At 38.1% G+C, this 20,155-nt stretch overlaps 2 protein-coding genes across 5 annotated transcripts in view; one reads left to right on the plus strand and one right to left on the minus strand.

Annotated features, from left to right (window-relative positions):
- The window catches only part of crtc1a (CREB regulated transcription coactivator 1a), an 83,914-nt gene extending 80,732 nt beyond the window's left edge, over positions 1 to 3,182 (minus strand). For all 4 annotated transcript variants that reach the window (XM_037981895.1, XM_017431365.3, XM_017431366.3 and 1 more), the window contains exon 1: positions 2,870 to 3,182. In XM_037981895.1, the coding sequence (XP_037837823.1) occupies positions 2,870 to 2,995 (126 nt within the window). In that variant the 5' untranslated portion in view covers positions 2,996 to 3,182. The remainder of the gene's footprint in view (positions 1 to 2,869) is intronic.
- A 10,239-nt stretch (positions 3,183 to 13,421) lies between these two features.
- Positions 13,422 to 17,007, plus strand: LOC108244840 (protein GAPT). The gene is made up of 3 exons (XM_017431348.3): positions 13,422 to 13,514; positions 14,749 to 15,110; positions 16,148 to 17,007. The coding sequence occupies exons 2-3, from the start codon at positions 14,749 to 14,751 to the stop codon at positions 16,284 to 16,286; spliced, it is 501 nt and encodes a 166-aa protein (XP_017286837.1). The 5' UTR covers positions 13,422 to 13,514; the 3' UTR covers positions 16,287 to 17,007.
- The last annotated feature ends 3,148 nt before the right edge of the window (positions 17,008 to 20,155 follow it).

Below are 20,155 nucleotides of genomic sequence, written 5' to 3' on the forward strand. Positions count from 1 at the left end.
CTTAATGATATTGTAGACATTAGGTAATATATTCAGCAAGTATTAGATTTTATTAAGTATAGTATTTTATTAGAAATCAGGTCTCTCTTGCAAATGAGTCCACGTGGCTCAACGAGACTAACCTGTATAAATAAAGGTTGAATGAAAAAAAAAAGTACTTTTACTTTTAATACTTAAGTATTTTTAAAAGCAAGTACTTTCTTACTTTTACTTAAGTAAAAATGTTAAGGTGGTACTTCTACTTTTACTGGAGTACATTTTTGTCTGTTTATTTGTACTTTTAGTGTTTGAGTACTTTCTCCACCACTGCATCTTAGCAGCCTCTATGACTTATGTCAGGGAGCACAAAGTATTAAAAAAGAGAGCAAAAAGAGGAGTCTTCATCCAGGCTGGGCTAAAGGCTAGCCAAATAAGTGCTTGTTTTTTTATTTCTTTCTCAAAAACAAAATACAAGTGTAAAAGAATGCTATATTAGCTAATATTAAATCTCTACACTTTTGTTTTTTTTGACACTGTTTCCTTAGTTGGTCCCTGTTTTCTGAACTAAACAACACAAATGTATGTGTGTGGAGCATAAATAGACTGTATGTTATTGGTGCTGTGGCTGCTGACTGTATCAGTCCATCTGATGAGCTCGTTTAGTCAGTCAAGTTTACTTAATTCCTCACAACCAGTGTCAAACAATCACAGCCTAGTGAAATATTGCCTTTAAGATTAGCTGTCAGGGCCTCGGTGTTCGAGGTCAGGAGAGGAAAGAAGGGGACATGGATTTGCCAAACATCAGCTCGCCCTCAAACTACAAGAAGGTATCAGTAATAATACTCCAATAGAATTCATCATCAGTGTTGGGGCAGCTCCCAAGGTGAGTATGAAGCAGGAAAAGGTGGGTATGAAGGGATCCCGTGGGGTCACACCCACAAAAAGCTGAGGGAGTAGAGACCAAAACTGCCAAAGTATGGAGATGTGAAGGTTTGAATTACCCCGAGCCACTGGGTCTATGTTTCCTGTTAAAGAGGCAGATACAACAGCACAAAGTTCTCAAAGTACTCTAAAACCGCAAACCTATTTTCTTACCTAGTTTGTACAGCTTTTTGTTTCAGAAATGTAAATTATATAGCAAACACATGATTTCTCTTTAGCTGGCATATAACTGCCTTTCACTAAACTTTAAAAGAATATCTTTTTTAGGGCTATATTTAACAAAGTCAAACTGTTCAGCAGTCAGATGGAACCGATTTCTGTCACATCTATGATTCGCTGTTTGTTGTTCTTTACCCCCCACAAATTATAACAGCCGAAGGTGTTGAATGTTTGACTCCAGTTAAAACCAGCGAGCATCACAGCAACAGTCAGGACGCCTTCTCGCTCCAAAAGATTTGGTTCGAAAGCTTCTGTCTTAAATTCCACCTGATCCGATGGCCATCTTTGCCTCTCGTACATCAGCATCCACAGCCCTGGTGACAGGTCCCAAAATAGTTAGAATTAAAGGCCTAGCATTCCTTGAAGGATATCACCCGCCGCTTTTCAGGCCAAAGTTTCAGCCGACGATCGTCTTGTGTTGAGAAATAACAGGTGTAGCCATTTTTGATCAAACCTTGAAAATAATGTTACCTGCTGTCTTGTGCAATATTGTAAGATGTCACACTCAGAACATGTGTTGGAGATGAGTCTCAGCTACTACCACATAAAATCTTAGCTCAATGTCTGTAAAACTGACAGGTTTAGCTATTTATGTGTTGGCTATAGTCAGTTCGCCGTGGTGGTCAGCTTGAACTAGATTTACTTTAAAGATTAATCAGTTGTTTCTCACAATTACTTTGTAAAAGTTTCATTAAAATCCATCAAGTGGTTAATGAGATATTTTGCTAACAAACAGGGTTGACTCTGATATCAAAGTTTTTAGCAAAGACCTCGTGTAATGAGTAACACTTGGAGTGTGTGTTGTTAATGACTCTCAGCTACAATCACAACACATTTTAGCACAATAATTGTAAAACTGACAGAATTATTACCAATGTTTTCAGTGTTTTCTGAAGTGAGTTGGCCATCTTGAATTGGGTTGGCTCCAAAGGTTTATCACAGGTAGCTGTTTATTGATGATTATTCCCTGGAATTGTCACCATTATCTGCCCAGTGGTTTACTTGATATTTTGCTAACAGACAGACAGAGTTGACCCCAGAATAGGTAATGGCCAAATTTGAAACAAATATCTTGCGCAGTCTGTTAGCTCTCAGAATGTGTCGGAGATCAATCTCAGCTACTACCACACCACATTTTAGCTCAATATTTGCAAGTCAAATAAGCTATAACCAATCTTCTGTTTTTTAAGGTCACTTTGCTGTGGCGGCCATCTTGAATCGGACTGACTCCTGAAGTCAATCAGATGTAGACTTAAATCCAATGGTTACTTTCTGCAAGTTTCATTAAAATTCGTCCAGTGGTTCAGCCATACATTTTGCTAACAGACACTCACACGCACGAACATTAAATCTAAATCGTTCTCCTCCCTGTCTTTTGCCTTTCGGCAGCGGGCGAAAATAGCCAATATGTAGGCTGTGAAGTGGCGTTTAAAACCACGGATCGGGCAAAAAAAACACACCGAGCGGCTTGGCGCGCGCTGTCACAACAGGACGACGCACGCCCATTCGGTTTCCAGTCGCGTGGGACCAAAGATACTGGGATAAGTTTCATGAGGAAGGAGGCTGCCTGCGGTCCGACAGCCGCCAGGCAGCCGGCGGCGGGGGTCAGCAGCTCTGTTATCGTTTACCAGTCCAGCCTGGCTGCGTGCTGCCCGGACCAGCAGCTCCGGCGCGACAAACGGCGGGAAGGAAGGAGGGGGGGAAGGGGGAGAGGAAGCGGTGTCCTTACCCTCGCTGCCCTGGTAATGCTGAGGTCTTTCATCACCTCTTCGAACGCCGCCGTCTCCTCTGCCTGCTTCTGGTTATGTAAAGCGATTTTCTCGCTGAATTTCCGCGGATTGTTCGGAGTCGCCATGTTTCGCTCTCCTGCTCTGTTTTCCTTCAGTGGTCAAGTTATACCGAGGGCGAGCAGGCAGCTTCCGGTGTGGCGTCGAGCCGCTGGGGTTCAAGATACGGCGTTTCAAGGAAAATGCGAAAAGAAAATATCTTGACTTTGTTTTGTCCCTTTTTCGTCCATCTTAGCAGAGACTCTATGGAAGCCCATTTCCGCCACTCTGAAAATAAATAAATAAATAAAAATTCTCGAAGTAATAATGAGTGATTTCATAAACTCATGGTGACATAATGTGAGGTGATGAGATCAGAGGTCAACAGGTATAAAAAGGAAAATCATTTATTTTAAATCAACATACTTTCTTAAATTCACAGGAAATTCAGCTTTTTTCCCCCACATAAATATAAAGAAACAAATCAGTTTGATTGAATGCTAAATGATCATTCCTGAACATAGAAGGACAGTAAAAGGTTTTCTAAAACATTTTCAGTATGGATTTCCATTTTACTTTTTATTACTACCTAACCCATCTACCTAAATAATATAAATAAATGCTTGGTGATGACAGCTGCGGTCTTGCAATCCTGAGGCCACAGGTTCGAGCCCAGGTTGCGTCAGGAAGGACAAAATGTGCCAATACAAGATACTGTCTCAGTAATAACATTTTTACCACTCAGCATCTCATCATTATAAGATACAATCTCACACTTATGGTTCAGCATTTTATAATTGTGAGACACTTTATGAAATAGTAACAAATAAATATGAGTATTGCATAATTATGAGATTCAATTTTTTTTTTCATTAAATTGGCAGAAATGGGCTCCCATAAAACCCATCCTATGTTTAAGTTAAAAACTCTAACTAGCACATTTGTTAGGTACATACAACTACAAGGTTACCTCCTGATATTTCTATTTTTTTACTAAATTTGTACATTTTACCAGGGGGCACTCACACTGAAGGCTGGAGGTACGTAGTCTGCTTAGGCAGAGAAATAGGCAGATAAACCAAAAACAGAGCAATTTACAAATTGTATGTTTTTTTATATCATAAATAAAACACTAAATTATGTAAGAAATAGTGAAATAAAATCAACATCAACCTGACCAGTTGACGCCATTAAATCTTTTAGTTGAAGTAAAACCAGGGCCTGTGTGAAATAACCATGATGTTTGCAGAACTGAGCCTTTATTGTGGCGCCACCAGGTGCCTGGTATCCTGTGATCTGGCTCTCTCTGGCTGACTTGACGCACGTCCTTCGCACGCTCGCGTTGTTGCGCGGGGGTGTTGTGGAGGTGCACCGCACATCTGGACTGCGGAACAACTTAGGATAAGATTCTGGGTAAGTCTTTGTAATGTTCATGCTGAGATTACACAACACAGCGCCTAAAGAATTTATTATTATTATTATTATCATTATTATGATTATTACTATTATCAACAAATTTCCTGATGTACTTATATAACAGAAAACAGACGATATTCAGTACTGTGCAAAAGTTGAAGTCAGGTGTGGGTAACTGTAACTGATGCTTACCTGCCGTTTGTTTCATGTTGCTATGGCAACCCAGAACTTGGCAAGTCACTGTTTTTTCCATGTTCAAAATGGATATATTTCTTTGAGCAACATTGATTATTAAGGTATGTCTGATGTTTGTAACATGTTCTTTAATATTATTTGGATTTATTTAAGTGAAATTGTTTTGTTTGAAACACACAACAACGAACTGGAAGCGCGACTGAAAATGAAATGAGCCAAACAGACAGAGATACGTTTAGAGGCTCCCTCTTATTTCTGCAACTGGTTTTAACTGGCGAACACAGTAATACTGTTAATTATTGTAATTTATGTTAATTATTTTGTTTAACTTTGTACAATGTAATACTGTGAAAGAGAGAGAAAAAGGAACTTAGTATTGTTTGTTTATTGAAGCTTATGCTTAATGTTGTTTTGTCATATTTTATAGTTTTCACTGTGTTCTGTGGTTCTTGAGTGGAATAAAGAAACGGACATCAGTACAAAGCGTGGATTTTTGAGACCAGTGCAGTTAAAGTAACAAAGTCACCCTCAGAGTATATGTTGTTATTGACTCTCACCCACATTGTTCTTTCAGCTGCTTCCTTTTTCAGGGGTTGCTACAAGCGAGCATGAAAGATATGGCAATTGTTTTACGCCAGACGCCTTTCCTGCTGCAACCTGCGCTCAAACCGGCAGCCTCAGGATTATAAGACTGCGGGACTGACGACCAAACTACCGCAGACTTGACTCTCACCTACGACCACATCAAATTTGAGCTTAATATCGAAAAAAAATTGACTGAGTTGTAGACATTTTTGTATTGGCTACTGTTGATTAACTGTGGCAGCCATCTTGAATCGGACTGACTCCAAAACATAATCAGTTGTAGACTTACATCCAGTGATTACTTCCTGAAAGTTTCATTAAAATCTAAAACAGGATGGCCATTTCCCCTTTAGTGACAGGCGATAGATATATGCTTGTAACTCTCAGGATGGAAGATACCATAATTCTGACCACATTTCCAACTTCATTTGTGTCAATGCAAGCCCAGACTTGCATGAAACCTCCACCATGTTTTAGTGTTGCTTGCACATTCTGCTGCTTTGTCAAACACACAGCCAAATATTTCAACTTCTGACTCATCAGTCCAGAACACCTACTACATCTCATTCAGTGTGTAACTTGGCCTGGTTTTCGTGTCAGAAGTGGGACTTTTTTGCTGCAGTTTTTCCATGAAGAACATTTTTGCCCAGATTCTTTTAAAGTATATGTGTGTACACAGGTCCCAGAGGCTTCTGTCCATTCTGAGAACATCTTCTGATTTTGAAGAAAAGTAAGCATGAAGTGCTTACACATCTACGGCTTCAATCAACATTGTTTATTATTGTCCACTGCCAAAACGGGAATGTGGAGTGATAATATTTAAGCCTGTGTCTGTTCATTTCTCTGTACTGTTAGCAAAATATCTCATGAACCACTCAACAGATTTTAGTGAAACTTGCAGAGAGTAGTCATCAAATGTACCTCTACAACTGATAGACTCTTAGATTCAACCCAATTCAAGATGGCAGCCGCAGCTAACTAAACCTAGAAAACACTAAAATGGCTATTACTTAACCAATTTTACAAATATTGAACTAAAGTTTGATGTGGTAGTGGCTTATAGTCATTCACAACACATACTTAGAGCACAACATTTTGCATTAAACCTTGGCATTAACTGTTGACACCAGCCCTGTTTGTCTGTTAGCAAAATAACTCATGAACTCCTGAATGGATTTCAATGGAACTTCCAGAATATAGTCATTGGATGTACATCTACAGCTGATTAACTTTTTGATTCAACCAAATTCAACATGACTGCCACAGCTATTAGACCTTAGCCCACACAAAAACTTTTTTGCGGTAGTAGTCATTCACAACACATACGCTGAATGCCCACCAGATTCACAAAAAAATGTTTCAAGGTTTGACCAAAACGGCTACAACTCCATAATTTCTCAACATGAGATGATCTTAGTCTGAATCTCTGGCATGAAAGTCTGCTGAAATATTGCATTTCTTCATGGAATGCTAGGCTTTTGATTTTTGTGGGTTTATTTTAAAGAGTTTAAACACCACATCCTAAAACCCCAGGCTGCTTTGAAATATTTAACTTGGAGAGGCCTTGGTGAAGTATATCAGGTCTTGTTGCTGTATTCTGTCCTGCTCTGGTCTGTGACATGAAACCGTCTCCCACAACCTCACTTTGGCAGCAAAGCTTGGTGGTACCTCACCTAGTTTCATGCCTCCTGCACAGCTGTTTTTATTTCAGCTAATGACTCTGTTTCAACTTCCATATGAAAGTGATCATTAATACCTGTTTTGTTTAATTAGTTAATCATACACCTGACTAAAACCACTGCTTTGTGCAAGTGTACCAGGAAGTATTGATACTGTTTTAAAGGCAAAGGGTGGTCATATAAGATACAGATTCCAATTTATCTTCTGTTCTTCCTCCTTGCATTTTGAATTCATAAAAATAATTAAAAAATATGTTTAAAAGCATTTATTAAAGCTTTTTCCCATATTTGCATAAAACCCATGCAAAGTTTTGTATGTCACATGTTTTCTCCACTGATATACTGTACAACGTGCTGAATGAAAAATACACAAATCAGTGTTTTACTTTCATTGTTACTGCAGCAGTGACAGATCAACCACAACACCAGCTGTGCCACTGTGACACCTGCGAGTTTATCTTTAAAATTGTAAAAGGTTCTGTGAAAGACAGCTTGCTTTCCTATCTTTACCAATATTAAACCCCTCAGATGTGTGTTTTGTTGCTTTGCCACTCATAATTAATAGATGTGTGTGTGTGTGTTTCAACTCCAGGCACTGAAAGCAAGTGGAGCTGTTTCACCTGCCAATAGGCAGAATGTAATTCAGTTGTAAAGTTACTATGGTAACACAGTAAAGAAAAGGAAGCAACCTTAGGGCAGGTGGAAAGAAAGAAGCCGTGTGTGTGCAGGATATTGTGTTATTACTAAACAAGCCTCAAGAAAAAAGGTTTATAGCGAACATCCACAAAATGCCATTGTCCTAACAACCATTAATATAAATGCAGACATGCCCAAACATTACAGAAAACAGTTTATTGCAGTCATAGAGTTTGGTATCTCTGTGTCAGTGGTTGAACAGTGTATTGTTTTTTTATCATGTTTGCACAGGTTTTTTTTATTTTAATTTTGTACTTTGTGGTTTGTATGTGCTGGGAGTATGGTGGGTGGACACCATGGTGAACCCCACCCACCTGTGGAATAACAAATAGGCTTGTATTTTTGACTTAATTTTCTTACCTATTACTTCCTAACACCTGTTTCAGATCTTTTTTAATAATCTGTGTCCACTTGGACTCTGATGGAGATACTAGTTGTGCTAGAAAGTCAATCTGTTTGCACGTTAAAATGGACGATTTTGGTGCTCTAGCGGCGGTGGTTCGCCTGTATCAGCATTTATATGATTCCTCTATGAGAGATGACAAAGATAATCAAATGGTTCAAAACTTACAGAAGAATACTGCACCGACGTAAGCGTCAAGTATAAACGCCTACACTGCTTGCTCAGGTCGCGGAGCCCTGCAACTATAACTGAGCCTTAATGCTGCAAGTGGTGCGGCTTTGTACTTTATCAAAGTCGTACTAAAACATTACGACTTCTTACATATTTAAGGCACTCCAGAATATAAGGCGCACTGTCGTTTCTTGAGAAAATTTAAGGCTTTTAAGTGCGCCATATAGTCCGGAAAATACGTTAGAAACGGTCTGCTTTAAATAAGATGCCAAGGGGCTACCATAAAGTAGAGCAGCAGATTAGGATTCAAAATCAGCTAAATTAACAGACATGGTTCTATCTGACAAGTAAGACCTGAACCATTTTAATGCGGTACAACTAAAATCACACTGGGTTTGTAAACAAGATAATAAAATATTGTGGTCCACTGTATCAAAAGCAGTGGTTAGGTCAAGCAGAACAAGAACAACACATTTGCCCTGAAGATGTCATTAAAACCTCTCACTCTCGCAGTCTCTGTGCTGTGCAACGTTTTGAAACCTGACTGAAAAACCTCCATAATGTTATGTTCATCTAAAAAGGGCTTGACCTGAGAGTGAACCACTTTTTCTAAAACTTTTGAAATAAAAGGTAGCTTGGAGATGGGCCTAAAATTTGCTACAACAGTCTGGTCAAGGCCAGGTTTCTTAAGGAGGGGCTGCACCACAGCATGCTTGAGACTTACAGGGACAAGGACTTACTGTCACCGGACAGCAAGCTGCTGTTTACATTAGCAATGATGACCTTTCCTAGGCTGGGGAAAGCCTCCTTGAAGTGCCGAGGGAGAGCAGGATGAAAGGAAGAGCCCGATGGTTTGATATGTTCAACTATATCCTTTAAAAAGGACAGATTCACTGGTTCAAATTTATCAAACACAGCTGGACAGGGGATCAAACAAGAAGGGTCACAAGCAGGTGCAGAAACAAGGGCTCTTGCAGCAACAACCGTATCTATGAAGTAATGCATAAAGTCATTGCATGTTTCAGAACATGCTTTCAGGTAGACAGGTTGTGGAACATTAAGAACAGAGTCAATTTTAAACAGCCCGCATGGATAAACAATCCCAACAAGACCCACTCTGAGGTCGGACTCTGCACTACTCTGAGAAATGACAAAAAAAAAACAAGAGCTACAATTGAAACTCTAAGAGGTAAAATTGCAGCACACCCGAAGTTGCAAGTTCACAGATGAACAAAATCCAATATATCTGAAACACAAGATCCATGTGGTGCTGTACATTCCCAAAGTGCACTGGCAAGTTTGGCAAAAACCTACCGCAGCATTTCAACACACACCAAGGATGAAGGATACATCTGTCCAACCCAGCTCCTCTTCATTCTGGTGTGGTCTACATATTTAAAAATTTAAAATGGGCCTCTTGTAAGTCCTTGTAACTATATGAGCATAAAGATGGCGTCGATCAAGACTGTCAAACTCGAGGCCTCAAGGGCCAATGTCCTGAGCAAAACATAGAGTAATGTTTCAACATGTAATAAAATAAAGAAAGGAGAAGAAAAAATTATAATTTCAGATACGTCATCACATTAAACACAAAACGTGCAGAGGTCTAAAAATACGGAGTAGTCACCAACTGTAGGAACAAAATCAACAAACAAACTCCCAAATTTAGAGCAGCTCACGGTGGGCTCTGTCCAGGTAAAGTTTCTCCTTACTCCCACCAAGTTCTTAGCAAATTCAGTCATAAACTCTGCAGTTTGTGAACCTAATGAGCCCTCTGGCAGGCCCCTAAGTCGAACATTATTCTACCTAGAACATCTCTCCAAGTCTTAACATTTCTTGCTCAAAGCATCTGCCACAGAGAACTTTACCATATTAGCTTGCATGCTAGCTAGCTGGTCGCTATGCTCGAAAAACGTGCTCTCAAGATCAGAAATAATTCCATTTTGCTGAGTGACTTTTTCTCCTAGCAGTTTTAGAGCAGCCACCACATCCTTCTCAGCTAACTCTGATATCACTGATTGAAGTTTGGTGAGAATTTCAGCTCATAAGTCACATATTATTACCTTGATGCACCACAGAATCTTATTATTAGCATCCTGCTTTTCTGGTAAATCTAGCTCCTAGGCCCTTCTTGGCTTTCATCTGAAATACAACTTTTATCCAGATATGGCTCTGAGGTTGTAGAGGTTCTGATAGCTTTTTCAGCATGTAGCTGTGGCAAGTGATGGACAGACTTTCAATCATAATAAAAATATTTTATTATCACATTGCCTTGGAGCTCCTGCGAAATATGCACCTTCAACCAGGGAATGCATGACTTGAATGTTTATAATGAACTTGGGGTGGAGATTCATGTGCTGGTCGCACCCCTCTTTTTCTTTGAAAACAAGCATGTGTAGCATCTACAGCCTGTACAGGTGCAGGTGGGCCTGTATTCACAGCTAGGAGCAGTGTAGCATTTTTAACTGCTGCTTCCACTTGACATGCAGTGGTTAGAGATTTGTCCAGTATGAGATCCTCCTCCAGCAGTAACATGCCCTTAACTGCACTGAGATGAGCATTAGAAATGTTCTGATTTCTTATTAGTTCACTTTCCAACAATCAAAAACCACATGACAGCTAAAGCTCTGAGAGCGGTGACAAATTGATGCACAGTTTCATCGGCACCTTGAACATGCTGTTTGAATGTGTACATTACCTTTAGGAACAAAAAGTCTTTTAAGTGCAGCCATAGTCCCATCAAATGTTGTACCTTGTTCTGGAAGTGTGTAGAACAGATATTGTCCCTCTGGACCCAAGCAATGTAGTAAAATGTGTTTGATCCAGCCATGTGTCTTCCTGAGTAGTTATGACAATGTCACTGTCAAATTTTTTCCACCACATTGTAAATGGTATAGGAGGCTCATCAGCATGGTGCAGGTACTGAAGCGCTCATCCTTGTTGCCAGTTTTATTTTGGTGGTTGTAATAAAATAGGTGACAATTGTTTAAGCTCACAAACTTTATTCCAACAAGTGTAAATCCTCCATTTTATTGAGTACTGTTCTCCTGTATATTTACTCTAATGCTTTCTCGGTGTCTTTTGCCCTACGCTGTCACAGCAGTGCCCTCTGGTGACAAGTAGTTAGTGACAAAGTTTTAACAACAGATCTTGCTGGATCAATTAGTACTTACAGCATATGTTGGAGATCAATCTAAAACTACTAAATCTGAGCTCAATATCTGAAAGTTGACCAGTTCTAGCCCTTTCTGTGATTGCTAAAGTTGATTAGCTGTCTTGAATTAATTTGACTCTAAAAGTTAATCAGTTGTAGAGGTATAGCCAATGATTACTTTTTGAAAATTTAAATTTGTCATCATTAAAAAACTGTTCACGTATTTTGCTTTCATTTTACGTCATTTATTTTTTTAAGGAATGACACCTAGCTTTGAACTTTTTCCTTTTCTTTAAAACAAATAAATAAATAAGAACTAAAAAGTCAAATAAGTAACATTTACTCAGGGGAATTGCCCTTGAGTTTCATCTATGCCTCCTAATTGTGTTTTTACACAGAAGAACTGAGGCTGACTGCAGGGGGAGACAAAGATCCTCATAAATTCTTCTCAGCTATTTTAGTTTAAGCCTGTGGGACTTTCATTGTGTGCGTAAGGGTCCGTACAACAGTACTGACAAACACACAGGAAGGTTAGTATGACATGTGCAGATAATAAATCCAAGAACAGATTTTAAATTGATTTTAGCACATGATTAAAAAATAAGAATAATAAGAATAAAAGCAAGAGAATAAAATAATAGGAACAAGAATAAGAATAACAGGAATAGGATTAAAATGTAAAGAAAAATAATAACAATAATAAAAATCAGGATTTTACCAAGTCATCAAGCTTTTATTTCTTGAAATCTAGCTGAGACAGATATAGTCTTTCACAAAAGAAATGATAACTTTGAACTTTGATGTAAGAGGGAAAGCAAAAAACTCTACAGGTCAGTGGAAATTGTCCTCTACATGACAAGACAATTTGGACAAAATTTTATGTTTATTATTGTTTCATCAGAATTGAAACTGTCTCGAAACCTCTGCCACAATCAAAGGTTTAAGTCAAGAGTCCAAAAAGTCAGCTTCTGGTGCTTTAAATAAACACAAACACTAATGCTCACAAACCATATGTTGGTTTATTGATTACCAACATATTTCTTAAAATCCAAATGACCAAGGATCAGATATGTAGTGTGCTGCATGGCTAAATGTTACACACAAGAAATGGATGAAGTTTGGTTGTGCTCCTGTTTTTGTCTACAACTCTGAGGATCTGAAAGATTTTATTGTTCCATATTTTGCTAACATGTGTCTTCACTCTCAGACTGCAAATTTACTTGTGGTTCCTAGAGTTTCTAAAAGTAGAATGGGGCGCAGAGCTTTCAGTTATCAGGCACCTCTATCTCTCAGAAACTGTAACCAACTTCCAGTTTCTGTCCGTGAGGCTGACACCCTGTCTATCTTTAAGATTAGGCTTAAGACTTTGATAAATCCTATAGTTAGGGTTGGTTTGGGTTTCCTGAGCTATCCCTTAGTTATGCTGCTATAGGGCTTAGACTGTTGGAGGATAAATTGACCACATTTCCTTTCTCTGCTGCTGTCTTTACTTGCTCTGCTGTAATTACTTTTATTACGAACATCATTTTTTTTCTTTCTTCTAGTAGAAACTACATCTGGATCCGTCATTCTGTGTTTGTCTGTATCTCTTTCCTGTTCTCTCAAACCCCAGCTGGTTGAAGCAGATGGCTGCTTGTCCTGAGCCAGTGTGCTGCTCAGGATGGGAGACTGTGACGAAGTGAAGATTCAACACAATCTGCTGGCTTCCTTAGATAGATAACTTTTCTAATTGGTATATTGTATGTGAATGTTTTTGTACAGTACCCTGAGACGACTTTGTTTTGATTTGGCACTAAATAAATAAACTGAATTGAATTGAGGAAACCAAAGTTTCTGTATTCATGTTTTCCTATTTGTATGGATGTTCTAAAATATTTAAAGATGAATGTAACAGTGGAACATCTGAAAGTTTTGCAACAGCCAAAGCAATGAGCAGCTGATAACTTGGATAAAAAAAGATTTTCACACGACCAAGAGGAAACGTATTACAATAAAAATAGAATTAGCAAGTTTCACCCAAAAAAACGTTAAAAAATACTTTTTTCAAGCGAACATTCTGTCTTTGGAGTCACAAAGTTTAGTCATAAAAAAAGACAAAGTTCACCATTTGTCAGCAACTCTCTATTTTCAGATCAAGCGTTTACAGGAAATCTGGTTTCAGCTTTTTTGTCCAGTTCCATGATTTCAGTAAAAGGGAACTTTGCTGTTGCAAGTTTGAGGTTTTTGTTTTTTTTTAGAAAAAGTTGCATGTAGAAGTGCACTTTCTTTCCCCACTCAGACGTCGACCTGCAGCACTGAAGCCTCGCCTGGTAAGACCGAAGTCTTTAATGACCTGAACTTTATCAGAATATTTGCATAACTTGGCCTGGAAAACATCTCATTACCTCCATTTCTTGGAAATAAGTTTTTATTTGTATGTTTCTTTATTTTTAAAGAAGTGAGACTGAGATAAATAAAAAACTAAAGAAAATGTTTTGCCATTTTGCACAAATGCAGTGTGACTGCTAAATGCTCTGAAGTGATATTTGTTAAAGAAGCTAAAACTCAATTGTTCAGCTTAAAACCAGCAAAACAATAACTATAAAAGCCAACAATAACAAAAACAGGAACTAAAAAACAAAATGAGAAAAAACAGTAGTAAAACATGAAGCGTAAAACTGCAAAGCTGCAGCTAAAAGTCATATTAAGAGATTTGGTTTTATGCCTTATTAGCAACAATGGCTAAGTGATGGTAAGCAGGTGTAATAAACAGATTATTTAAAACAAGAAATTAGAATTAAAAAGTTAACATATTGTTTAGTGTTTGTTTTTATGACAGTAAAAACGTGGCCTTGTGGTACTCAAAGCAGAGCGATAAAGTAAAATGTATTTCACTATTGAAGTCATACTACAGTACTGACATATTGCTGGTTCTTTAATGTTTTCTAAAGACAAATGTAAGTCTCGAGTGACCAATGCAGCATCTTGTATAGACTACTGGATCATGTGTTGTTAGTAGCTAAAAGCTAAGCCTGCTGAAACAGCGGCCGTCAAACCAGAATCTAAAAGCTAAGACAAGTGAAATGGTAGCAAACAGCTAAGATTGGCAAAAAAAAGTAGTTAAAAGCTAAAACTGGCAATACAATAGCTAATAGCTAAAACAAACAAAACACTAGCTAAAAGATTAAAATGAAGCAAGTATACTGTTCATTTCAAGAATTTGAGGAGTTCTGCATTCATTTATATGAGGAAAAACTGTAAATAAAGTTAAATATTTCAAAAAGTTAAAAAACCAAAATGTCCCATGTAATGTCCTGAAGAAGCTGAACATTTTGAAATATAAAAGGTTTAAATAGCTGAAAGTATGCTGAAGTAGATGAAACTGTAAACAGGAAAACAATAACGTATGCTCTGACTCAGCATTCACACACTGTGTGTTTTCTTTGCTTCAAAATCGTCTGGATAAGCAGGACAAAATTATCTTTGCCAGCTCATGCAAGGCCTTTTTTGTTTTGTGTGCAGCAGCAGACAGTTTCAGACTAATTTTCTTTTTCATAACTGCAGATGATGGTATTGAACAGCACATGTGTGAATGGCAACAGCACCAGCGCTTGTCCTCCTCCCAGCTCCTCTGTTGGACTGGCTGTGGGGCTTTCGCTCTTCTTTCTACTTCTGCTGATCGGAGTCGGTCTGATTGTGTTCAAATACCACAGTAAAATTTGGACTTTGGTGCAGTTTGGACAGAGAGGAAGTCAGGAAAAGGATGTCTGTGCTGAAAACCCACAAACTGAAGAGCAACACTACACCAGTATGAGCAGAGAGCAGACAGTGGGCCAGACAGTAAGACAGACAGTGGGACAGACACCGATATATGAGAACCTGACAATCCAAACAGGCTACAAAAAGTCAGCTGCAAAGCAGAGCAGGTAAGCTGCTTTTTATACTTTTTATCACCATTTGTCAATAGCAAAAGGATGATAATGTTTGTGTATGTGTTCCTGTGTGTCTTTTAGCAAAATATCTCATGAACCACTGTACAGGTTTTAATGAAACTCAGAAAGTAATCATTGGATGCACATCTACATCTCATTAATATTTGGAGTTCAAGATGGCCACCGCAGCCAACTCACCATAGAAAACACAAAAGGGCTATAATTCTGTTAGTTCTACTTATATTTTACTCATGCTCCAAGTGCTACTCATTGTTCAAGTTCTTTGCTTAAAACTTTAGCAATAACTGTGGAGTCAACCCTGTTTGTCTGTTAGCAAAATATCTCATGAACTACTGAATTGTTTTAAATGAAACTTTCAAAAGTAATCAGTGGAGGAACATCCACAACTGATTAACTTTGGGAATCAGTCTAATAAGAAATGGCTGCCACAGCTAAATAACAACGACCAAACCAAAAATGGCTCTAACTCAGGCAGATATTTACAGAGATTAGGCTGAAATTTGATTTGAAAGTCATTCACACATACTTTAAACAGAAAATGAGATCACACAAAATGTTATTTTCAAGGTTTGTCCAAAACAGCTATAACTCTGTCATTTCTCAACATAAGACAATCTTAGTCTAAAACTGAATGTTGGCTGGTGATATGCATTCTTTCAAGAAATGCTAAGCATTTAATTTTGCAACATTTTGGGGGAACCTGTATGTCACATAAGTTGTTTGTGTAACTATCAGACTAAACTCAATACGGAAGCAGAAAAGAAAATGCCGTGAGTGTGTGTTTGTGTGTGTGAGTACCATAAATTTCCCAATTTTGCACAGTCATGGTGCAATATCTGTCTGACAATTGTCTGTTTCTGTATTTTTTCAAATGATTTAATGTCTGTTCATCATTATGGCAGCAGATGTGTCAGTGCTGAATAGTTTGTAGAATTTTTCTTCTTGAGATGTAAAAGTGTTTAAACAGAGTGGAGCTTTTTCTGATTGAAACATTTCCCATTTCCCCAAAGGTCCCCTGATCCGCCTGAAGAAGATGTGTACCTGCAGTGTGATCCAATAGATGAGGGAATATACAGTAACGATCCCGCCTATAACTCCACACTTCCAGACCCCCAGGAAGAAGACCTGTACATTGTGCCCAATTCCTAAAAGGACAAAAGTTGTGCTCAGACCTGAATGTTCTCTTCAAATATCTGGAATAAAAGAGCTGTGTAGATCAGTTTGTGGTAAAAACATATTTAATTATCACCTGAAGGCAAAGGCGGAGCATTAATGTCTTTGCTTGTGCATGTACGTGTGTTTGTTTGTACCCTTAGCAAAATCCCATGAATGACTAAACGGAGTTAAATGAAACTTTCAGCAAGTAATCACTGGATGGACAGCTACAGCTGATTATCTTTTGCGTAACCCAATTTAAGACGCCCACCATAGCCAAATTACCTTAGAAAACCTAAAAATGGTTTTACCTCAGTGAATTTTAGAGATATTAAGCTGAAGGTTGGTGTGATAGCAGCTGACAGTCATTCATAACACATACTCCAAGTTCTAACAGTTCACATGAGATTTTGCAATATTGCATGAGACTGAGCTTTTTTTTTATTTACTCGGTTTGAACAAAATGGCTAGAATACTGTAATTTCTCAATATAGGTTGATCTCAGTCTAAAACTCTGGCATGAAAGGCAGTGGGTGGTATGCATGAGCAGCTGTGAACCAACAGGCTATGAATATGTTTTATTGTATTTTATGAATAAGGTTTAGGAAAAAGTTAGATATTGTTGCTCATGTTTGCTACTTTTTAAGTCTGTGGAACAATAGGACAATGTTTTGCTGTAAATATGACTTCTTTGAATTAAAGCAGTTCAAGATAATTAGGTGGAGTTATTTCCTCATGTTCTTTTGGCAAATGGAAAATTACTGACAACCCACGTTTTGCTTTGACCTTAAGAGACCTTTGATCTGTCATTCGTGTTGCTTTAATTTAGTTCTCCAGTTGATCTAACGTTATGCATAACTGTGTAACATAGTTAGCAGACATGTTTGAAATGACTGGGCAGATTTAAGGAACTTGTGAAAGCATTCAAAAGTCAAGAAGAAACAAGGTTTAAATTTCTGCAGACATTCCAGCAGGAGGTGCACCCTTACATGCACAGGTGAGACTACGTTATTCTAAACCAACCATCTGGGTTCATCTCTGTCATCAATGAATGTTTGATATCATCACAAAACATTTGACTTTGTTCCTAGATGCCTTTGTTGATGTAACGTTAGGTTTCAAACGTTTCACTGTTTTACATTTGCCTAAAACCTGCTTCAGTTTTAAGTAATATCAAAAAGCCCATGAGAGGCTTTTGTTGCTCCTGTTCAGGCCACATGCAGACGAAGTTAATAAAGAAGAAACATAACAACATTTACAAAATCGGAACAAAACTAGACACCAATTATGAGTGATGAAGAAGTTGAAAAGGAGATGTTAAAGCTTAAAGTTGAAAAATGCTAACTCAGAGTAGCAAAAGGCTAGCAAAAAAGCTAAAGGTAATAAAACCCTAGCTAAAAGTAGCAAAAAAAACTAGCTAAAATTGATAAATGGCTAACTAAAAGATAAAGTAGCTAAAGGCTAGTTCAAGTTAAAAGCAGCAAAATGGCAGCTAGAAGCTAAAAGTTACAAAATGAAAGTTAAAATGGATAACTAGCAAAAATATAGCAGAACTGTAGCTTAAAGCTAAAAGTATCATAAGACAAAAATGAGTGGTATCCTGAAGGTGATTTTTAAAAGAACAATGTTTTTGAATGAATTGAAGAGATTTCAATGTATTCCTATGAGGATTTCTTTGTAAATAAAGTTGACAATTTTATAAAAGTATAAAAGTTACATAAACTAAAACTCATAGCAACTGTCTCCTGAATGGACTGAACTTTTTTTCATATGAATGATTAAAACAGCACAAAGTATGTAGAAGTAGAGTGCAAAAAATGTACATGAAAATAAACACCAGAAAAGCAGTGGTGTGAGTACTGAATCAGCAGGCACACTGCGACACAAAACACGCCCTGTTCTTTAGTTTAGAAAAAACAGATACAGTTGAAAAATCAAAAGCATAAAAACAAAATAAAAGAAATAGTGTATTGTTCATATTATAAGTTTTAGAGGGGAAATCCGGGAAAATTGCAAATATTATTTCTACATTTGAAACCATTAAAACCAGATCGTCTGACTTATAAAACACAGATAAAAAGCTAAGTGAGATTTTTGACTCTCTGGAGAGAGACTCGCTGAAATTGAAATTTACTTTACTTTGAACTTTGTTTCTTTTTATCTGGAAGTTGTAGTTTCAGTTGTAGTTTTCCTAGTGTGCTATCTAAGGAGTACACCTAAAACAGCTAAAGGCAAAGGTTGATGAGTTCTGGGCAGAGCTGCAAGCTTACCATAAGGCATTAGTTAGTGTTTATTCCCGTCCTTTCAGTTGATCTCTTATCAGTTTATTCATTTGTCCAAGGTCACTGGGTGTCTCTCACCCTCTACACGATGACTATAATAAAACAGTTTGCTCTTGTCTGCCTGATCTTGATTCATTCTAAAATTAAAAAAAGCTTCAACTCTAAACTGCACAATAGAGTTAGTGGCACAGTTAAATGATACATTAAACTGTATATATTTTATGAATGTTTACTTCTGATTTCACTTCAGTTTGCTCACTTTGTTTGGCTACTGTCTCTGTAATGTGTTTACTTTGGCCTCCGTGATTATTGCTGAAGTCTTGTGATCCTGAGGCTGTAGGTTCGAGCTGAGGTGGTGTCAGGAAGGGCATCCAGCGTAAAACAACTGCTAAATCTTTCATGGGAGTTTGTTACCCTTAAGAAAAACACAACAACCAAAAGAACAGCAACAGTAACACTCTGAAATTGTTCCACTATTTTTAGATGTAGGTTTTGCAGATTGGTGAACCTTGTGAGTGATTCAGCCTCTCTCAAATGCTCTCTCAAAATCCTGCCTCTCTGATGGTATGGGGGTGTATTAGTGTCTCTGACAAAGGCAGCTTACATATCTGAAAAGGCACCATTATTGCAATATATATATATACATGTTTTAGAACAACATATGCTCCCATCCAGACCTCTTTTTCATGGAAGACATTGCATATTTCAGCAATACAATGTCAAACCAAATACTGCATCCATTACAACAGGATGTCTTTGAAGTAGAAGAGTTCAGGAGCTGAACTGTCATGCCTCTCACCAACTGAAAACATTTAATGCATCATGAAACTGTTAGGATCTGGGTTATTGTTTATTGTTTGTTTTATTTAGTTGTCCTCTTCCCTGTGCCTCAGCCACCATTCACTTCTCCTCAGTCACTCTCTCTCTCTCCTCCTTGTTCTCACCCATCTACACCTGCCTCTAGCTCCGTAATCATCTCACCTGTGCCCACTTCCACTTATCACCCTCTGCCTTTAAAACCCAGTCACTTTCCACATTTCCTTGCTGGTTCCTTGTCATACTTTGCCTCCCTGATGTGCTGTCCTTCCGGTTGCTCGTGCCTCGTTGTCTCCCATGCGCTGTTTGGTTCTCCTCTTGACTCAGGTCTGTTCATGTTTTGTTAAGTTAGTTAATGTTTTTGAGTTTAGGTTTTGTTTGCTGCCACGTCAGCTCTTTGTTTTTGGATTTTGATTATTTATTCAATAAATTAGTTTAGTTCACCATCATGAGTCTTCATACTGGATTCGTCTCCTTCCACCTCAATCTTGACAGAAACAAACCAAAAATCCAGCAAAGACCCAGCTCTGTTGAACAGCTGGAATCCTACATCAGACCAGAATGGGACAACATTCCCTCTAAAACCTCCAGCAGCTGCTCTCCTCAGGTCCTGGATGTTTACAGACTCTTATGCTGGTGTAGATTCTCAGTCATCCAGGCCATGGTAAATTCAAAAGAAGTTAAAAAACAAAAACAACCGGACTTCTATTCTGTAGCTGAAGACGTTTCGCTTCTCATCCGAGGAGCTTTCTCAATTCAGAAATA

This window comes from Kryptolebias marmoratus, linkage group LG20 (assembly GCF_001649575.2).
Source record: "Kryptolebias marmoratus isolate JLee-2015 linkage group LG20, ASM164957v2, whole genome shotgun sequence".
NCBI classification, from domain to species: domain Eukaryota; kingdom Metazoa; phylum Chordata; class Actinopteri; order Cyprinodontiformes; family Rivulidae; genus Kryptolebias; species Kryptolebias marmoratus.

Bases quoted from the DNA above. Each gene is read 5' to 3' on its own strand.
- LOC108244840 (XM_017431348.3), top strand. From the start codon at position 14,749: ATGATGGTATTGAACAGCACATGTGTGAATGGCAACAGCACCAGCGCT. The intron at 15,111-16,147 runs GTAAGCTGCTTT...ATTTCCCCAAAG, and splicing joins TCAGCTGCAAAGCAGAGCAG to GTCCCCTGATCCGCCTGAAG.